Source organism: Chenopodium album, chromosome 15 (assembly GCF_948465745.1).
Source record: "Chenopodium album chromosome 15, dcCheAlbu1.1, whole genome shotgun sequence".
NCBI lineage: Eukaryota > Viridiplantae > Streptophyta > Magnoliopsida > Caryophyllales > Amaranthaceae > Chenopodium > Chenopodium album.
Genome location: NC_137848.1, coordinates 19,405,822 through 19,423,803, shown reverse-complemented (window position 1 = coordinate 19,423,803; position 17,982 = coordinate 19,405,822). Strand labels below are relative to the sequence as shown.

The following is a 17,982-nucleotide window of genomic DNA, read 5'->3' as shown; positions in this document are numbered from 1 at the left end:
TAATCAAAGCTAAATATAAATTTAGCACTCGAAAATGCTTGTCGAACGGAGATGGAGCTTGACGGTTTTGGTTGCCGGGATCCATGGAAACCGAAGATGAAAAGGTAAGGGGTGTATTTTTGGGTAGATAAGGGGGTGAATGGTGATTTCGGATAAGGGAAATCTCCCTTTTATAGGGAGTAAATCTTATCTGTATTTTTATCATATCCCAATCGTGTGATCTTTTAGTCTAATAATAGTAATAAGATTATCTTTTAAAAATAAAATAAAAACAATGTTGTTACCACTAACATATGTAACAATTATTCCGTTTGACATATCATGGTCAAGAGTATCAAATATTGACCCTCTAATCTGTACAATTTTAAAACCGTGACCGTATCTATATTATCACTTTCTAACCCCGGATAAAGTTTAGCACTACTGATTTCATGTATCCTATTGTTATTATTATTCTAATATTTTCAATCACCTTTTAATACATAATTATAATAATAAAAAAAAGAGTAAAATAATAATAAAATAACAATGACTAAGAAACAAAGATGCATGAAAATGTGCATGCATACAATTACCAAAGCTAAAAGTCATGGCTCCCCCCCCCCCAACTTTTTTTTTTATTTTTTTTATTTTTTTTTACTTTAATTTTTTTAATCTTTCACTCATAAAATGTCTTTTTATTAAATGGAACTTTGTGATTAACGTGTACTACTACTCCATTTTTCATCTTCTTCCTTCCTTTCAAATCCTCACCAAAACACCATTACAACTATACCTTCATGACTCATCTTTTCTCTGTTCCATACACTCAGAAATAACAAGTGTAAGTATGCATGCTATTTCTCTTCCTGGTTATTGCAATGATGACAATATTTGACAGTGAAAGAGTGACTCTAAGCAAAGATACCTCTGCCATTACTACTCATTTGATATGTCAAATCCCTACAGAAAAAGAAAATGGTAAGCCATGGTTGTAAAGCAACGAAAATCAGAAAATGGTGTGATATGACAATACGTTGTATCACTGAGCTATGTTTCTTCCCAAACGGTAAGGTGATATGACTATCCATAATCAATGGCAAACAACATTTTTCTCCTTGTTATTTTCTGATAAGTGGGTTTCGTAGTAGTCTGATTTGGCTATGGTAAGTTTAAAATACGAAGAGTAAGTACATGAATATACACTCTTCAAAGGAAAGTAGTATCAAATAATAATTGTATTAAAATCATATTAGTGCTTTTAATTATTTTTAGTAATTAATAACTTTTTCATTTATTCGGTCAAATTAGTAATTAAGTTTTGCATGTAGTAGTAGGCTAATTCTATTTGTCCTCTACCTCATTAAGATGAATTTTGTTACCATTTCTACCTAACTCCTGTATTCTTACGTATTTATTCCGTATAAGCAGTATATTCTTTGTATTTTGTATTTTAGCTCCCATTTGCTCCTATAAATACCACCCACTCTTCACAAAGAAAGAAAAAAAAATCGAAGAAAACTGCTAAAAAAAACACTCTTAAAAGAAGTCTAAACTATTTCGGCATTGTTATTAGATATTAAAAAAAAAAAAGGTAATCTAAAAAAAAAAAAAAAATTCTGTAAAAAAAAATATATATATATATATATAAAAATATATAGTAGAAGGACTTGACCTCAAATTACATCGATCATATTTGACATTACTTTTATTAATTCCTCAAGATAGCTACCCAAAGTCAAAGGTAATATTTTCTTTCTTTCTATTTGTGATTTCCAACTATTTTTACATACATTTACAAACTTTTCTACTTTTGTGTGTTACATTAGCTCCTAGGGCATTATACGTGCCTGTTTCCTAATTTGGAAACCAAGTAGAATTTGACCGACCGCGAGTGAGTTCGAGAGTGAGTATACATGGTTTGTTTGACTGTTCATCTTGAATGTATCATCATTATTTAGAACATGAAATGGAAGCAATGATAATTGTACAAAATGCATAAGGAAGCTCTAAAGAATTAATGATGGAATTCTAGCAAAGTACCATTTTTTACCACTTTACTTTTTATTATGTCAAAAATCGTTTTCCATGATAAAAATAAAAAATAAATTTTTAAAAGTAATATTATGTATTTAGGAGTGTATGAGACTTGGAATTTTATAAAAATAAATTTTAACCAATCCACAAAAAATCAAACATTAAGGCTTAGTAACACCACAAATTTCTAACTATAGGTCTGTCCATGTTCCAATTTTAACCAATACCCTTTTTTAATAATAAAATTTTAATTAACTACTTAGAAAGTAGAGTCCTCAAGCTTTCTAAATTCGGGTCACACATTCTCATAGGATGAATACTCTATTTTCTATGATTTTTACAAAACAACGTATTAAATTATAAAACTGGTTTGAGGCTGTTTTTCCCAACCAAGAATATCCTTTTTATTTGGCATATCAAATGACTTCTAAAAGGGAGAATTTCCTACAGACATCTACATGTTTGTCCTTAACGTACCATTAAAAAGATCATGCCAATTTCGAAGTACTTTGACCATTATCACTCAATTCCCCATGAACGTCCCAAACTGGAGTGATTCTAGTGAAAATTTATTATCTATTAATTCAACCGTTGGATGGATCCCAATTTTTGTTATGTTATATAAGACAGGTAGACCTCTCCAAAGACCTATCATATGCTTAAATCCAACCGTATAACATAATTTATGGTGCCCGAAAGTTTAGGGAAACTTGAAACCCTTAAGAACTTTAAGGAAGAAAAGAATGAACATTATTATATAATTTGCGTCACCCAATTATATGTACCTCTGCTAAATATTCTCTCAAAATATTTTAAGTTAAGTCATTTGAGGAAGCTATAAATTACTCATGCCTCAAGCTAATATTAATCTCATCCAAAAAAGAGACACATATGTATCATCTTAAGACTAAACCTTTTTTTTTAAGTCTTCTTCATATCCTATGGTTATATAAAAGGAGCACTATAAATTACTTTGGAATAGAATGCCTTATACTTTTTAAAGAACTTTTGTTTAAACTTTAATTCCATCACTGTTCGAAAGAGCAAAATTTCCTTATGCACTTCTTAATAAAGAGACAACTAACTTTTAATTAAGTAAAATATGATTTTGCATGCTTGTATCATTTTATTAATAAAATAAATCTTTCGAGTTATGGTTTATGGCTTATATTCAAATAAGAGGGTAAAATTGAATATTCAATTATGACAGGTTACGAGATAATCTATTTTCCATGGAGGATTATACTTTTAAAGTTTCATTATCTCTGATAGATCGCTTACGTAATCTAACATGATCAAGGTTTTCAATTCACTACCTATCATTTAGATTTAAGCCATATGGAATGTCCATTTTGCATAAGTCAATTTCATACAATCCAAATACATTTCTTTCGTATTTCTCTCGATTCATACCAAATAAAATGCCCTTTAAGCACACTCAAATAAGCCCATACAATCTCTTTTCGAAAGTTGGTCAACCCTAAATAAAGTCATTAATTGAAACGCATTTTACAAACAAAAAAAAATCATTCTCCTCAAAGAAACTCCTATGGTGTCGCTAATTCTAGTGACTTCCTCAACCTTGATAAATTGAACTCCATCTTGAAAGCAAGATTGCTCAGCCTCATTCAAATGACCCTATACGGATCGACCACCCCTCCCAAAAAAACATACACCTTCTCAAAACCTCGTATGAAATTTTGACCATGTATAAATGGACGTTCGTAAGAACTGCGTAGGGTTTTGATCCGGGAGTGGATTCAAACCTCACAATGAACGGTACATAGAGCAAATTTAATGCTCAAACCCACCATATATCGTAAGGTTTAATTCACTTTTATTTTACTTGTGAGTGTAATTGACAATGTGGAAACTTTCGTGTTTTTATGCATTAGTTTAAGGAAAAGCATGTGAATAAACCATAACCAATTAACAACGTACTAGTAAGAGCATGTTCGTTAGAACAGAGGAAGAGACGAGTTCCAAACGTTCGATCTTCCTAACTTATACCCCGTACCTAGATCTCTAATTTCTTAAGACCATACTTATATAGTGCCTTACCTAATGGAGTCAATGTCGTTTTCTATTTGAAAACGATCATAAAAAAGACCGTCTCTATTCGGGCAAAAATAGAGTGGCGACTGTAATTTCTTTTGTAGTCAAATTATCGACTTATGTGGATTTTGACTTCTATTTCTAATTAGTCAAAAAATGGGTACCACGGGCTGGCGACTCCACTGGGGACTTTTGAATTTTTTTTTTTTTATATTTAAGAGGTATAAACCTGAAAATACGTTGCCCAAATGAAAAAGCATATATATACATGATCTGCGTCCGCACACGAGCACCAACTTTGTCGTAACCTAGGTTTTGAGCTGCTAATTTGCGGTGCTCAGAGAGTTTAGACAACTTATAATGAATTAAGGACGTAAACTTGTATCCGTGCGCTAATTACAATCGGCTATGCAGGAACGTTCAACCTCGAAAGAGGCCATCTGGTTAATTATTACCTTAAATGAGTAATCCTCTTAAATTGTGTGTTAGGACACATAGACAAATGCATGCTTGATTTTATTACATGTTCCTTCGTTTGTGATTATTATGATTCATGCATGTCTACAATTTCATCTTCCTTACATAAAGTTTTTTTTTATGTGCACAAGTTTTCATCTCCAACTTTGATTGTACCATCTCTTTAAAAGCATTATATGCTCTCTTTAAAAGCATTACATGCTCTCTTTAAAAGCATCCCATGCTCAAGTTTTTTTTAGTCATTTTCTTTTTTTATTCTGACCATTTTATCTTTCTTCTCCTTTTCCTATTAAAACCACAATAAGATTAACTTATTCTAACTGGAAAATCGCCAAAATCCCTAGTGCTTGACCTAGGCTATGAAACCTTAGAAGATAAGTCTTTCAAGTCCCTAAACCGCAGAGGTAAAGGAAGAATGATTTCAATAATTCCCAACTCGAAAATTTTGTAAACCCTTGTGATCCTTCTTAGCGTCACCCGCCTTTAATTAATCTCGAATTTCTGTAATCGTAGAAAAGTCTTTCATTGTTATCCTTTCTTTCCACTAATAAAAAAAATAAAAGAAGCAATTTTTTTCTGTAAGAGATGCCTTTTCATTTCCCGCTAATTTTCATTACATGTTTATCACCACTCAAACTATTTATACTGATAATGTTCTTACATGAAATAACAGGTATCATATTTGCATTTCAAACAATATGGGATTCAATGCACCAAGGAACAAGCATGGAAGTAATGGAGGCCGATGGACATCAATTAACCCCATTTGCTTTGAAAAATGTGAATCTATGAAGGATATGTATTATCGTCTCAAAACACAAGGGTTCATTGAAGAAAAACATTATAATTGTATTTTGCCATCTCCTAAAGTAAACATGGGGAAATACTGCTCTTACTGCCACGACTATGGGCATGATATAGAAGGTTGCTTTGATGTGAGACATGTGGTGCAACAACAACTAATTGATGACAGAAAGATCCCAATTCTAAAAAGATGGATCCTACCTATATTGTCCTTCACTAATGCCAATTTACCAAAGGTCATCAATTTTAGCCAACCTTTGTGTGTTACTTTGGGGTGTAATTATCGCTGGATTTCAAGCATTTTGGTTGATAATAGATCAAATTTTAACATTTGCTCCAAAGAGTCCTTATGTAAGTTAAGACAAAAAAGTGTGCCTTTGGGAATTTCTAATGCAATCATAATTACACATGATCACATCCCGAGAAAGGCAATAGCGACCATTAATCTGCAACTACGACATGAAAATTGGTTATGTGATGTAGAGTTTCAGGTGGTTGAAGCTCCTATTAACTTCTCTCTTATTTTGGGAAAACCATGGCTCCATGGCACTCAATCTATTGCTTCTACCCTTCATCAGAAAGTAAAATCCTCAACACCGAAAGGAGTGATGATTATCCATGGTCAAGTCAATAGAGAACCTAACGATTCAACACAATCAGCTAAAATCCCGAAATAGGGGCAATACGTTGTCATTATGGGAGCTCATCTCTAGCTCACAAACTCATCGAGATGCCCTCATTCACCACCTAAAGACAACCACCATTGACCTATTTGAGGAATTAACCAACATTAAAGCTGATAGGAATGGTGTCCTTCGAACAAGTGTACTATTCCGATAGAGGGTTCGGAATTATTAGAAAGCTAACTATTTAGTGAGATCAAGTAATCAGAATGCCTAGGTGGAGGGCGCTTCCGATCAGTAATATTAATGACTAATTAATATTACTACTTAATCTTGACTGAACCCTTTGGGTCACACCCAAGCAACTAATGATCCGACGCGACGAATTAATCCGAAAGGAATTAATAAGTCACTCGAGTATTGTGAACAAAGATGTCGGATTCTGAGTTTAGAGTGTCGGAACTGAATCTTAAAAGTCGAGCCAAATTTAGGAATTGGCGAGACGGGAAAATGCTTCAAGTAACAAGTTAAAAGTCCTAGCCACGCGAAGATAGGGAAGCGCGCTACGTGGCAGCGCACATGGCAGCACGCCATGTGGCAGCACACGTGGCAGTGCGCCAAGGTGATGGCGTGCCACGTGGCAGCATGCCACGTTAATGCCATGTAGCAACGGGCGTAGACCCGGGTGACGGGTCATGGACGCGGGCTAAAAAGTGGCGGCTTAACCGAACCCAACTTGGGGCTCAAGGTTGGGTGGCACATGGTTAGCTCACAATGCATGTGAGTTGCCTTGGGGGCAAGTGAGGAAGTGGTCCTTACCTAACCATGTGACACTTGTTACTTTGTTATTCCTTGGTTTATTTAACTAAGGATTGAATTCAACATTCTTTCTATGTGGGATCTTTTTGTGAAAAAGTCCCACATTGAAAGATGAGTGGAATTCACAAGGAAGCACGCACTCCTTATAAATAGCCAAGGCATACCTTGGGATTGTTCACTTGAGGAAGGTGTTAAAAAAGGCATCTCCATTGAGAAAACCTTTAAACACATATAATTACTCGAGTATTTTTGTCGGGCTTAGCTAACCTCTAAGCAATAAACCTAGTCGGGGTCGAGTTGCGGGTGGATACCGTTGGAGGTTTTCGCCCGTGCAAGACTAAAAGCTTTCTCAAGTAAGAGCTCGAGGGTACGAACGAAGCACGCGTGAAAGGTAATTAATCTTTCCTTAATTCTTGTTAATTAAGTTAATTATGTCTTTTGATTATATTAATTGTGAGTGTGATCTTAGCTTGGGTTTTCTTCCACGATGAGTCGGACTCATCAAAACCCAACAAAAGCATTTATGTCTAAGGACATACTATGCAATCGAGAATACACTCTTCCAGTAATCGAGTTAGATTTTGCTCTCCCAACGGCAAAAATATCTAAAGATGAGAAGGATCGTCCTAAAGTATCTACTATTGGGAGTTCAGGGTTGAGTCAAAACCATTTTTATCTCCACAGGCCATATTTGGATCAATTGGTTAATTCATTTGACACCACACTACCCGAGCATGAATCTTATGCTGGTGTTCTGTGTCATGGGAATAGGCTTAGTGAATCTTTAATGATTCGCCAACATCAAACCAATCATCAAGTGTGGACATTCACCGAAGCTGATCTACCTCCAAACCCATGGAATACACAAGAACTACACATCACGCTAATACATGGACAAAGCTACATAAATCACATACTGGTCGACAATGGGTCTGCATTAGACATATGCTCTCAAGAATTCCTTTATCGGTTGGGCTACACCGATTCTTATATCAATCCTTTGTTTTACACAATCCTCGGTTTTGATGATACGCCACAAGAAGTAACTAGGACGACCTTGGCTACACGAGTATAAAGGAGTCGCATCAACTCTCCACCAAAAAGTAAAGTTGGTGACGCCACTTGGAGTGATTACCATTCCCGGAGACCTTACAAATGAAGCGTATAATTGAGGGTGGATCAATTCTCGAAGGTAGGGGAAACAAGATCATTTGGATACAAAGTAAGCAAATCAATCTGTATGACCAGACGCAAAGGGATTCTACAATGACATCCAGCAAATCAAGGGTTTACCACATCGAAGTTACAATCGTTGAAGAAACTCCATCAACGAACTATTATGTGTATTATCTATTTATTTTTTTTAATAGTAAAAAAAAATGTATAACTAGTAAAAAAAACAAAAAAAGAAAAAAAAATAATAGTAATGAGAAATAATAACATGCTTTATAGAGCTACGTTCGGGCCTGATTCCCGGAGAACACCCTTGTTTCGGGATACATAGGCAGCCTTCAGGCGCGGCCCTTTGCACTTAACTATTGCTTGTTGTTTCAGGATTTATGATGATGAAGCATTGATGATTGACATTACCATAGTGTTTGCATATGTAATAGGGACACATGCCCTATTTCTCCTTCCATATATCTTTATATTCTTTTGCAAAGCGGGAAATGAAAAGGCAGAAAGAACTTTTTTTAAAAACAATGATTAAGTAATTCACGATTGTACCCCATCATTTGAGCCAATATTTCATGCAAACATACCATTTTTTTAGAAAGCTTTAGGATGGCCAAGGTCGTATTCATTTGCATAAAACGAAATTCTTTATTCATACTTTAGTAGCCGAAGCACAAGTATTAGGGTGGTGGTACAAAAGCTAGTAAGGACCAAGTAAAATTCTAGTGGATGGGGGAATTTTAAATTCTTCATGATGTCCCCAGGGGAACCTCTGACAGTACTCAGCAAGAAGTAAAGCCCCTTTTAGATCTCCTTGCAAGAAATGTCATACACTAATTTCTCAACTGTGTGAACACATCATCTGGAGTACATCACATAACATTAACTCAACCTCTATGGTGGAGATGTCTAGACTAGCCAAGGCTAGATTATAAATGCCAACATCTACGAGCACTTCCAAATATTTCACTTGTAGCAGATGAGCCTTTTTTAAACCTTGTTGTAGTAACGATAAGACAAAAAGCGATAGGCCAGGACCTTTAACTTTAGAACCAAACCCGACCACCCAGTTTTTCGCAGCATTCCGTAATGTAGTGAACCCACCCCTACATTTGAATGCACCATCGGAGATGACTGCAAAGGAGAGTGTATGACGTTTTGAGTGCAACCAAGGATCAGTTGTTTGCGCCTTTGTAAATATATCCATTAAAGAAAACAAACCCCTTTGGCCTATTGTCCATAACGTTTTAGGAATTGTAAATGAAGGAATTCTAGATTCAGGTATTTTTTGGAGGAAACTTTCTTTATAATGCAAGTAGCTCGACGGCCCACCCATTGCGGTCTTTAAGCGACCAGGTGAAGCAAAATCTGATAAATTTAACCAAGCTTGGTTAGCGGTACTTTGAATCGGACCCTTCCCTTCTCGTAATGGAACCTCGAAGGAAGTCCTACGATGTGAAACATAGGTAGATAAATTTATTGAATCTGCAGTTATTTGATTCACAGAAAAGAAACATGTTTCGCTCCACAAGAATAAGATTGGTGGGAGAGAGCCAGAACCACGGAGAACCGAAAATGTTCGGATACCGAAACCTTAGCCACCTCTTCATCTATTTTAGGGTCAGAAAGAAGAAGTGCAAAACAAGTTGGTTGGTATGTTTTGAGCAGCATGAGGAGATGACCAGGAAGACGAGTCATGGGTTGATCTCAAACATCCCACAATAGCAACCTAAGTGCCCTATGGCTTGTAAGGTTAACAGGTGGTGGCGATGTCGAGCTAGAACTCTCTCCAGAGTTATAAGGAAAAGGGAGTGTTTTATGACTTATGATGGCCAAAATAGAATAAGTCAAGCTCAAAGGAAACTGTAGACTCAGAGACATGGCTAAAACCGTAGTATCCGCCACGAATAGAACTAAGGACTCTAAAGGATCACTCATACGAAACGTTTGAGAGAAATTACCTACCAACATAGGCCTCACTAAAGGGGTAGGAGAAGTAGTTATGGGGAGAATTTGGTTAGAAAACCCTATAGGAGAACCAACGACTAGTCGGTCTTCCAATGACATGGAAGCAATAACCGCTTCATGCTCCCTATCCCTCAAATTTTGAAGAGAAGGAGTAGGGTTCTCTGAGAAAAATTGGATCAACCTCCTTACACGGGATGAACGAGAACTTTGAGGAGGCAAGTTAAGATCCATGGGGGAATATTTCTATTTTTTTATGATTTTCTCTTATTTTTGTTTAATTTAAGGAGGAATAAGGTTACTTTACCTCTAGAATAAGTGATGAACTTATATAGGCTAGAGTTTGTAGTGGAACAGTCGATAGCGTGTCACAAAATTTAAGACACAAGAAGGTAACAAACAAAATCCTCAAACTTCTAACACAAGCTAGAGGCAAACCTATGAATCCCGAAAAAACTTTTTTAAAATAAAAAATAAAAGGGGAATCTTTTCAAATGAGTATTTTAGGTGTTCATCTCTCTGTTAAATTTTCATTAATCGCATTTTGTATGTACTTATGCATACTAACATTTTTTTTCCTTTTTTCCTTTTCACATTATTATGCCATGTCCTTTTTACAGGAATTCTACATGGACCCGTGCTGGATCTAGACTCGTTCGCCAAGCCCCTTTTAATTGTAGAAGATCCCTTTCTATAGAGTTCTCCCCTTGCCCGATATCAGTCATCTTCTCCTCCCCCAGTTGTAGTAGCATGGCTGGAACTTCAAACAATGAGCAACAAAACTCGAGCTTCAGTTTAGATCCTTTCGTGGAACTTAAGGGGATGATGCAAGCCATAAATGAACGACAAGATACTGTATAGCAAACTGTGATGAATTTCATAAAATAAAACACACAAATACATCCTAATGCATCGGAATCGGGGGTAGCCTCACCATTCCCACTGGATAACAGAAACAATGACAGGGAAATTCCGACTAAGATTAAAGAGGAAATGACCAGGATGAAAGAAGTTTTGAAGGGTATCACTCAGGCCGAACCATGGATGGATATCCATGGGCTAACTCTCTTTCCTAAAGCGCGCCTCCCGTACGGTTTTAAAATGCCAGTTCTTTCACACTTTGACGGAACAGGAAGCCCTACAAACTTCTTTAAACTCTAGGTTGGCACCATGAGCCCTTGGGGTGTAGATGAACCATTGATGGCTCAGTTATTTCAACAATATCTTGATGGAGCTGCTTCACATTGCTTTCTAAATTCGGAAAATTCAAAGAAATCTACTTGGGCCGACATTGTGATAGAGTTTTCCAACTAATATAAATACAATGAAGAGATCGACATAACGAGAAGAGATTTAGAGAATACTGCACAGAATCTTAACGAAACATTTTCTTCCTTCATTACTAGATGGATAAATAAAGCAGCTAAAATTATAAATACGCCAAATGAAGAAGAGAAATTGCAGATGTTTGTGAAAAATCTCCTTCCTGTATATCAAAAACAGATGGCATATCAATACTTCCCATTTTTTAAAGCTCTTATCTCAACTGGGTCATTGGTTGAAGATGCTATAAAGAAGGGAGATATCAAGAAGGAAGATTTTAACAACGGCAACTCATACAATTCAAGGTTCGGGGCTAATAAGAAAGTCACCAATAATGATGCATCTGCTTCAAAGCCTACCTACATGATATACAACATCGGGGCAACTTCCGCATTTCAACTCCGACCACAAAGAGAATTCACTCCTTTAAACATGACATATGCCCAAGCATTCTCCAAACTTAAAAAGGCCAATCTAATCCAACCCTTGAACCCAAGACCTCCACCAAGGAACCCTCTACCAACCTACAACCCAAACAAGCATTGTGAATTTCACTAAGGAGCTGGAAACGACATCGAAAGTTGCACGGCATTCAAGCATCGACTGCAAGACTTGATAGACGGTGGAAGGCTCTCTGTTGGAACCTTAGCCAACAAACCTAATAACACTCAACCTAGCATCACAAATAATCCCCTTCCAAATCATAAAACCCCTACCTCCATAAATGTTATCTCTACCTACACAAATAATCTTGATACAACCCAATTGATCACTAGAAATGAATCCCGCGAACGTGAAACATCATCGACTAAAGTATACAAGTGTCTAGATCATGAACTTTCTTGTCATGGAGTCATCAAGATAGAAGGTCACAACTTCACCCTCCGCAAAGATCCTTTTGCTGGGATATGTGGAGCTATAAATTACGACAACGCATACTTTATATTAGACCGTGAGGAAGATGAAGATGCTGCATTTGCAATAGCTATTGTTGAAAGAAATACTGGGGCGTATTTTCTCCACCCCAAACAATTATAGGCACCCTATATGCCTCGATGATCTCAGTGATGATGAAGTAGTGGAAGTAACTCATTTAACTCGAGCGGGCCGACACTTCAAACCCTCTTATCTTGAAGAAGATAATCCATTAGATGCTTTACGAAGAAAAGAAAAAGGGAAAGAACTAATGGTAGATGAAGTCAACATAGAAGACGATGCTATCAAGCGAATGAAGGAGGTCAATGCTAATGTTTCTATATGGAAGTTGCTTATGCATTCGCAACCTCATCGAAGCACGGCCTTTAAGCATTTGAATGAAGCTTCAGTTGATCCGTCCATTATCCCAGATCAGATGGTAGGCCTTATTCATGGTGTAGATTGTACCCTCATGTTCATGGACAAAGATCTCCCTGAAGTTTCAAACTATAATAATTCATTACATATCACTGTCCGATGCAATGGATGGACAATACCCAGAGTTCTTGTTGATAATGGATCTGCAATCAATGTGTGTCCCTATCAAGTGCTCACTAAGCTTGGTCATTCAAAGGATGACTTGGCACCATCAAGCCAAGTGGTTCGAGCCTACGACAACGCCACAAGGGAAGTTTTAGGTTCCATCGAATTACTCATTGAATATGGCCAAATAGCCAAGAAAGTGGACTTCACAGTGATTGACATCAAAGCATGCTTTAACTTCTTGCTAGGAAGACCCTGGTTACATGAAAAGAAGGTTGTAGCCTCAACGTTACATCAAAAGATGAAATTACTGACTGATCACGGAGCAGTAACAATCCCAGGAGATCCAGATATCATGAACATTTCACCTATCGGGAAATCTGTGCTACACCTAGATGAAGAAGAAGGAAGTCGTTTGGATGGTTTTAATGTCTTTTGCATTTAAATTGGTGGGTGGATAGAAGAATCTGATGTGAACATTAATAAAGAGTCGGAGGATCCGATTGAGATCCCAGAAGAAGGTGATGAACCTCCGTGTCAAGAAAAGGAAGAAGAACCTAGAACTCCAGAGGATGGGATTAACAATGAACAACAAGAACAAGAAGGAGTGTCGTGGACTAGCAGCGATAGTCGCATGAATGTTGGTGAGGCGCGCAACGACTTTGATTTAGATTTTGATGTTAAGTCTATGAAGTGGAAATTTGCCCAGAAAAATTAATTTTGTTTCCGGGCTATAAGCATGAACCAAGATACCAAGACCTTCCAAAGTTAGACAAATTTGATGGCACAGGCGACCCAATAACCCATCTTAGTAAGTTCGTCAACATCCTTGTCCCTTTAGACGTCCCAGAAGAACACCTCCCTACATTGTTTGATTGTAGCTTGGAGGGAGCAGCATTATCTTGGTATTACAATCTTGAACGCATTGGCGAAGCAACTTGGAAGAAGATAACACAAGCTTTTGTTGATTGGGCTTATAAGTTCAGGCAAACGGACCCTTAGAAATTGGTCTTGATTTCAACACTACAGACAAATCAAGAAACATATTCTCATTTCTGCTCTAGATGTTCTGTGATATGATCCAAACTCCTAAATCCTATCACTGATAAAGAATTTATGCTCATCATGTTAAAAAATCTTAATGATTTCTATTACCGTCAAATGGTTACAATGAAAAACAATATTCTTGGGCATATGGAACAACATGGATTCGACATCGACACATATAAATTACTAGACCATAGGCCAAGGGTTAGTCCGTGTGCCGAGACATCTAAAACCAGATCATGTACAGAAATTGATGAGCCTCTAAGTGTGGTGTATCGTCGTTTACACGGGCAAGGGCTTATAAGAACAAAGGGATACGTGTGTGCAATCCCGCCACCTGAAATTAATATGGAGAGGTATTGTAGTTATTGTAGTCAATTTGGTCACATAACTGATTCATGTTATGATCTTCGATGCTTTATCCAAGACCTAATTGATCGTCCCTTTAGACCTTCCAAAGTTTAGACCCAACAACTTCTGTCTACAAAAATAGAAAAACCACAAAAAAATCAAAAAAAAAAAGAAAAACCAAAAAAAAAAAAATCCACAAAAATGCCTCCTCTCACTACCCTAAGAAATACGTGCAGCTTGATCCCCCATGGCACACCATAACGCTAAAACTCCTATATTACTATTTCCTTCATTACTTTCTTTTCTAACTTGCGTCATTGGGGGTACGTAGGCAACTCAGACATGGGTTCAGCTGCTTAAACACAAAACCAGCCATCCACTTTATATATGTATTGCAAACAAAATTGAGATTATGCAGAATTTGGACTCGTACAAGGGACAAGGAGATATGCAAGCGCGTAAGAAAATCGTTGAATTTCTTTGCATCCGGCGAAGAAAATTATTAAAGGGATACAGGCCCATGTTCTACATCTTTGTCCTTTATTTTCTTTTTCAAAATTGGTATAACATGAGAGATGAACACCTATAAACCCTTTTGATAACTCATATCACTTCCCCTTATTAATAAATAATAATAAATTTCCGTGTTTGCATACCCAAATGGTTTCAGTAGCATGGCTGAATGTCAAACAATGAGCGAGTTCTAACATCTTAGGTACCTTGTATGCAAAGAAACCCCTAATCTAACACCTTAATCAACAGTCCTTACTGACTTTTTTCTTTCCTTTATCAAAACATCATTTACTTTTTTCCAAAAAAAAAATTCATAAATATGCACTTTTTTCTAAGTTTCCTTTTTTCAAAAAAAAATCTTATTCGGCATACGAATTTGCATGATTCATACATATCTTTTCATTCCAACTTTGGCTGACTTTAATACCCCTTGTATAGGTAACCACCCAAGAAAAACAGACGTCTGATTTGGAAGCCTTCTCTTTACAAATATGACCAATCACTCTCAACAAACCAACCTTTCAAGCCAACTAGAAAATCCCATCCTAAAAAAACAAGGTTTGATGTCCCATACACTTACTAAGGGTCTACAATTAATGACGAAATTGGGTACATACCTGGTCAAGGTTTAGGTCAAAACAGTAAGGAAGGAGGGACCCTATCCCCATCATTGATAAGAAGAATCTCCATGGTTTAGGATATGATCCTAGCCACGACTTTCACATTCACAAAAGATCATCTCTAACACTCAATGGACAGTTCGTTTTGCAAAATGATACCGAGCCATACCATGAATTCCCTGAGCCGTGGTATGACTTTGCCTCACAAAAAATACTCCCTGGACTGGAGATCTTCTTCGCTGAGGCTAGAGACGAGGATGTGGCAAAAAAGTGGTTTTACGAGAAGGCTAAACAAAAGGAATACATTGATTGGAAGAGTACTTGAAGCATGGTGTCTTGAGAAATTTATTTTCTACAAAATTTGGAGATATTGAAGACATAGATCCATTATCACTTATAGTACCAGTTGGGGGTGATGTTCAACTCCAAATGAAAACTGAAAAACTCAAAACCAATCCTACCTAAAAGACTCTTCCTTTAAACTTTTTTTAAAAACAAACGAGATTCATTTCTCCCCCTTGGATGGTTATGAAACAGATAATTCTTCATCCAGCCAATTTTCCCTCCACACACAATCTGATTTTTCTGATCACGAAGACGTCGAAGCTATTGTAGAATCTAAACATGTTTGTCTGCAAGAAATTAATGTTGATTATCATGAGTTATCTGACAATGAATCTTTCAATGAGCCTAAATCATGCATGACACCTAAGAAGAGTCCATAGTCATAGATATAGGCATAGAAGGTGACATAAGAGAGGTCAAATTAAGATATTCCCTCTCCCCTGAAGAACAAATTGCATTCATTTCATTACTTAAAGATTATGTAGATGTGTTTGCATGGTCATACGCCGATATGCCGGGTGTAGACCGTAACATAGCTGAACATCGTATTCCTCTCTATCCCGACTGCAAGCCAAAACAACAAAAGTTGCGAAGAATGAAGCCAGAAGTCAGTCTTAACGTCAAGGAGGAGATCCAAAAGCAGCTTGATGCAAAATTCATTCAACCAATTAAACACCCCAAATGGTTGGCTAATGCGGTGATAGTTCCCAAGATGGAAGGAAAGGTTCGAGTATGCATAGACTTTAGAGATTTAAATGCAGCGTCGTCAAAAGATTATTTCCCAGTACTCCACATAATGTCTTGGTGGATAGTACTGCAGGACATGCAATGTTCTCATTCATGGATGGTTTTTAAAGCTATAATCAAATACTGATTGCAATGGACGATACGCCAAAAACATCATTTATTACCCCATGGGGGACATTTTGCTATCAAGCGATGCCCTTCGGACTAAGCGATGCCCTTCGGACTAAAAAATCCTGGTGCTACTTATCAACGTGCCACAACAACCATCCTACACGACCTCATTCATGACACCTTGTTGAAGTATATGTGGATGATATGATTGTTAAAAGCCATGACCGTATGGAACATATATCGGCTTTAAATTCCTTTTTCGACAGAATTCGAAAATACAACTCAAGATTAAACCCCCAGAAATGTGTGTTTGGAGTAACTTCTGGAAAACTTCTAAGATTTATCGTGAGTCAAGAAGGAATCAAGGTTGATTCAGATAAGGTTAAGGACATTAAGGAATTGCCTCCTCCAAAGAGTGAAAAAGAAATAAGAGGTTTTTTGGGAAGAATTCAGTACATCAGCAGGTTCATATCACAACTTACAACTAGATGTGAACCAATCTTCAAACTTCTTCGAAAAAATGTGCCAAAAAAGTGGAATGATGAGTGTCAAGCTTCATTTGATTCAATGAAGAATTATCTTTCTAATCCTCCAATTTTGATGCCACCCAAACCCGGGGAACCATTGCTCTTGTACCTTATAGTGACAGAAACTGGCATGGGGGGATTGTTGGCTCAATATCAGGAAGGTACAAAGAAAGAAGTTGTTATTTATTATCTAAGCAAAAAATTCTTAGAATATGAGACTAGATACGCTCCCTTAGAAAGGGCATGCATTGTCTAATCTATGCAACAAAAAAGCTCCGACATTATCTACAAGCTCATACAACGTTCCTCATCTTAAGATTAGACCCTATCAAATATATCTTTGAGAAACCTATCCTAAGTGAAAGATTTGCGAGATGGCATGCTATTCTCTCGGAGTTCGATATTCAATGTGTTAGTCAAAAATCTATTAAAGGGAGAGCCATATCTGAAGCATTAGCTGATGGGCCTATATCAGGAGATGAATTCGATAATGACTTACCGGATGAACATTTATTCAATATCAATACATCTCAATGGAATATTTACTTTGATGGAGCCTCCAATAAAAGGGGAAATGGTGCAAGTGTGTTACTTATTGATCCTCATGGAGTTCATGTTCCCTTTTCCATAAAACTTAGTTTTCCAACAACCAATAACACCGCTGAGTATGAAGCTTGCATCTACGGTGTAAAGGCAGCCTTAGCAGCAGGGGCAAGAAACCTTATAGTGTACGGTGATTCAAACCTCATTATATCTCAGACAATTGGAGTGTGGAGGGTCCTAGATGAAAGGTTGCAAATGTATACTGACTATCTCCAACGGTTTATCCCATGCTTTGAGGAAATCGATTTCAAACATCTCCCTCGAGAACAAAATAGTTTCACTGATGCGCTAGCAAATTTGGCAGTAAATCTAACCTGGGAAGATAACGTTAAATTTAAGTCTGTAGCTGTTAAAGAAAGAAGTTCCCCAGTAATCATGGATGAAAAAATGACCGCATCATAA

At 36.9% G+C, this 17,982-nt stretch overlaps 1 protein-coding gene across 1 annotated transcript; it reads left to right on the top strand.

The window, feature by feature from the left end:
- Positions 1 to 16,654: 16,654 nt before the first annotated feature.
- On the top strand, positions 16,655 to 17,982 carry LOC145580942 (uncharacterized). Its single transcript, XM_081638023.1, has 2 exons — positions 16,655 to 17,138; positions 17,411 to 17,982. Exons 1-2 carry the CDS (start codon positions 16,655 to 16,657, stop codon positions 17,980 to 17,982), a joined length of 1,056 nt encoding a protein of 351 aa, XP_081494149.1.

Excerpts from the sequence above, each read along its gene's own strand:
- LOC145580942 (XM_081638023.1), top strand. The coding sequence starts at position 16,655 with ATGATTGTTAAAAGCCATGACCGTATGGAACATATATCGGCTTTAAAT. Across the intron at positions 17,139-17,410 it reads GTTGGCTCAATATCAGGAAG|GGAGAGCCATATCTGAAGCA; the intron begins GTACAAAGAAAG and ends AATCTATTAAAG.